The sequence below is a fragment of the Cystoisospora suis genome (assembly GCF_002600585.1).
Source record: "Cystoisospora suis strain Wien I chromosome Unknown contig_2965, whole genome shotgun sequence".
Taxonomy (NCBI): domain Eukaryota; phylum Apicomplexa; class Conoidasida; order Eucoccidiorida; family Sarcocystidae; genus Cystoisospora; species Cystoisospora suis.
Genome location: NW_027155760.1, coordinates 120781 through 125083, shown reverse-complemented (window position 1 = coordinate 125083; position 4303 = coordinate 120781). Strand labels below are relative to the sequence as shown.

At 48.3% G+C, this 4303-nt stretch overlaps 1 protein-coding gene across 1 annotated transcript; it reads right to left on the bottom strand.

Annotated features, from left to right (window-relative positions):
• Positions 1-16: 16 nt before the first annotated feature.
• On the bottom strand, positions 17-3914 carry CSUI_005967 (polycystin cation channel protein; the record flags this gene model as incomplete). Its single annotated transcript, XM_068066132.1, has 2 exons — positions 859-3914; positions 17-221 (listed from the first exon to the last, which is right to left on the bottom strand). Coding segments are annotated over exons 1-2 (1449 nt in total), but the record flags the coding sequence as incomplete, so codon positions are not given.
• Between the last annotated feature and the right edge of the window lie 389 nt (positions 3915-4303).

Sequence of the window (4303 nt, the reverse complement as noted above, 5' to 3'; positions counted from 1 at the left end):
AAAGAAGAAGAAGCTTCCGAGAATCGTAGCTATAAGGTTCCACCACTCATAGACAAAGTGATAGAAGCTTGAGTATTCGCGGAATTTCAGATAGAGAAACCATAGGTAAACGAGAAGAAAGAAGATCGACACCCCTAATGTCCCATATCGGAAACCTGCCGATTGCTTCCCCTCCGAAGAAAGAGACGTCCTCGTTGATATATTCACAGGAAGCATACTGCCTGAAGGAAGATAATGAAGAAGATATAGAAAAAGAAAAAGGCTTGAGAATGAGAGACGGAGAGAAAGTGGAGGGGGAGAGAAGAAGTGACCGATGAAGGTATACATGTGTTGGTGAAGAGTAGACGAAAGCGCAGGTATAGTGCTAACAGACATCAGTCAGATCTCCGAGCTATATAGATACAATTCTACTGTATATATATAGATATATATAAATATAAATATACTTGCAATTGCATACAGATTTCTACACGCATATGAGATGTGATTGAGCCTCATTGAGGAAATCCTTAGGATGCACGTAAACGAAAGGAAGAGGAAAAGCCTTGTTTAAGAAAGAAGTGAGAAATAGAGACAGAAAGAAAGCGGAGTAGCACCGAAACATATCTAGAGAAAGTTTCTACCAGCAAACAGCCATGGCGTTATCCCCCTCTTTTTTTCTTCAGGTGTGAAGATACACTCCACCCCGGTGACGCCTCGTATGGTCCCTGGATACATTCACAACGATACGCTTGGCACGACGAAGAGATCAACAGATGAAAGAAAAGAAACTGTCTACTTCCTTCCTTCATTCCTTCTTGTTTCCTTTCTCCGTGAGGTTCTTTTCTTTCTTTCTCTTCTTCTTCTTGTTCTTCTTACCTGCAGAGTTGAATTGGAAGCTGATGGCTGTATAAGAGGTGGAGTATGTATAGGGACTGATACTAAGGAAGTCGACAACGACACTGACAGTTCGTCTTGAGCTTATAAGGCCATTGGGGACAAACCATGGAGGGTATCGAGAGAGGGGTTCATTTTGTGAGATGGCTTTGATCGCTGCTTCTCTGTCTTTCTCACATATCGTCATGGCGTATCCCCCCTTTCCGTCATAAGTACTTGTGGAACCCTTGGGATAGAAGACATACTTCCAGGAGAGGCGAGCCGTTTCTCCCCCGGTGGTCGTAGTACTTGCGGTTTTTCCTAGAGCTTCATACAGAGGGCTTGTCGATTGAAGTTGACTGGAGGTAGAACGAGGGCTAAGGGTATTACTGAAAGGCCATACAGATGTATATCCAAGGACATTCTCGACAACTTGCTTATATTCAAGGCGACGTACGGTAAAGCGCATGCAGGGACCACAGAGAATATGACTACTGCCTATTTTAGGAAAAAACTGAGTCATGCCGTCTCGAATCCATGACGCCACATCTGCCTTCGTTCGAAGTTGTTTAAGAGAGACAAGAGATCCAGGATAGAGGGTTTTCGTAAATGAAGATGGAGCAGATGTCGAAACTTCGCCTTTCAGGGCCATTTCAGCTGTCGATACACTTAAAGCATTATAAGCTATACCTGAAAGAACCGTTGGAGAATTCAAAGCCGCTTTCAAAGAGGCATTCACTGTATAGACATCATACACCTCAGCATTTGCGACAATGAATAAAATAAAACTGACAAGAAAGAGAAAATACATCACAGCTTCCGCGAGATTGGGTCGATCTCCTAAGACAATCTCCGCTTCACTCACATGTCCTGCGGCATACTCAAAGCTAACAGGAAACAAGCGGCGTCTATACACTTCACGCCGCAAAAGGATGTGCTGATTTCTTAACACTTGGCCTACATCACGCTTGGATGGATCTTGTAGTTCTTCTTTTTCATGGTGTCTCTTTTCTCTCTTCTTCTTATCAGGATCAAGGAGTAATGGACCTCCACGCTGTGGGAGTTCGATCCCTTCTTCAACAGCTTCACTAACTTGGCGAGGCTTCGGAGCTTCATCATACACAACTTGAGGTGTGACAGGCGGGATGTACGGTCTCTCTATGACAGGAGGTTGATACGGCTCACTTATAGGCAACGGCTTAGGCTTCGTCGCTGCCTTAGCCGAGAGAACAGCTGGCATAGGCCTCATCTTGACTCATGAAGGGGAGAGAAAAAGAGGGGGAGGAGAGGCAGTTGAAAAGAATCCAAGGCAAAGAGGAGATGGCAAGAAAAGCTAGACACAGCGATAGTAGAGAATGATAGAGATGAAGAGCGAGTAGACACTGTGGTGAAGAAACCAAATGCAGGTCCTAAAAGGCATCAAAGAGAGATGTGAAGAAAGGGCTTCTCCCCTCAGGATTTCGAAGCCCTCTTGAATGTGTGTAAGAGGAAGAGTGACGACGTATGTGGGCTATAGAAAGAGGGTAAGAGAGATGATGACGGTGCGTTCTTCTTGTTGAAGGTCTTTTAGCCTTCCCATGTGGCTGAGACACACAAAAACACTCGCCTTGATATCATGGCTATATGTGTGTCTTTCCTACCGAGAAACTCGGGGGCGTCGTAGACACAAGCGACCACCATACATACCATGGCTGTATGTGTGTCTACATCCACAAGAATAAGTGTATACTGCTGACCACCCACACCGGGCGATGGGGGCACAGGAAAAACTCCTGGACAGTGGCGGACTTGGGAGGCTCAAGCTCTGAGATCCTCAAGTCATATCGGCTGAAATGGCCAGGTCTGAAATCCTCCACGCAAGAGAGAGGGAAGGATCCTAGGACAGTTAGACTGTCTTGTTTCTCCGTGAACAAATGTGCTTTACAATTCACTGGAGACGGTGATGGGAGGCGGAACTACGAGGGCTTGTAAGAGCTGCGGAAGGGGAAGAGAGATCAACAATAGAAACACTCTTTAGCAGACTCTGTGTCCATGCAATCATCGAGACACTTGCCGCGATCCTTCTCCCCTCCACCCGTCTGGTGAATGTGCACCCAGAAGAGCAGACCACGCGATCCTCATAATCGATTGCAAGGGGGAGAAAGCGACTCTTATAAAGAGGCACAGAACAGGTCGCGAAGAGAAACACGTCCCGTCCCGTAGTTCATCTTGAAGTCGAAAAACAAGGCGTTACTCTCGCCGCCCCAGCAATCTTCTACGGTGGTCTGTAAGGGAGACATTGCCCGACAAGAGATGAAGTGAGACTCCATGAGCAGGGGTCCGTGCATGTTGGGACAGGAGTACGTGGAGAGGTGACGAAGAACTAAGGTGGAAAAAAGAGGTACCAGGAGAGTCTTGTCCCAGAGCGACACCTGCGACAACGGGGCGGAGAGCAAAATTCACTTGGAAAGGCATTACCGGACATCCCCGGACCTTCCTGGAGTGTACCTGATCATCATCACTAGCTGTCAACCGAAACGAAACGAATGAAAGCGGAACAGAGCAACGAAACGACCAGCCTTGAGATGGTCCGGTCGCGTCAGAATGGGTAAATGTGCGTACAAAACTCCAGATAGATCTATTCCGCGGACCGGCGTAACGCATCAGTGACAAGCTATCGCTTCCACCCATCCGAGCTGTGTCTCTGCACCGGAGGACGTCTCCTTCAGGTGGTTCAAGAAAGGACAGGCAAGTCCCGATGCAAAAAGAGAAGACTCGGGGAGGATCTTGTACGGCACCCATCAAGTACCTAGCTGCAAGTACGCAATCTCGAAAGCCATGGTGCTGTATGGACAAAAGACACCGGGTGAGCCAGAGAGCCAGAGCTGAAAGCTAGCAAGACGCCGAGATTTCTCGGCTGTGCGGAAAGAAGACGTAGTCGAGAAGGACTCGGTGGAACGAGGCCGGCAGACGCAGTCCGAGTCAACGTCGTGCATGCGTCTGGGAACGCAATCGACACGCGGAACACCTGAGCTTTCACTGTCCACAAGGGATCAAGACACAAGGTGAGGCGAAAGTATGCGCCCTATCTTCACAGACGCATTTAGGCATTTACAAAGAGTAGCAAGGAGAGACTCCCAACAATTCAGTTCAGTGTAGCGAGTAGTGTGCTGCGAGCAGCAAACGACAGAGAAGGTAGCCAGAGCCACTCCCATGACTTGGGGACGGGCAAAGGAGCCCCCCTGAGGCACCGTGGTTGTAGAGGACGGACTACCTTTACGAAGGATTATAGTCCTCGCTCTCCGTTGGACGCACTGACCAGGATAATCTAAGCACCGAGCTCAACACTCAGCCGAAAAGGCCGAAGAGTGTCATCGCTTGGCACACGAGACCCTTCCTCACCCTAGCACCCGATGTGCGACAGTTCCCCTCAGAGAAATGTGTTCGTGAGCTAGAGCTCACTGCACCG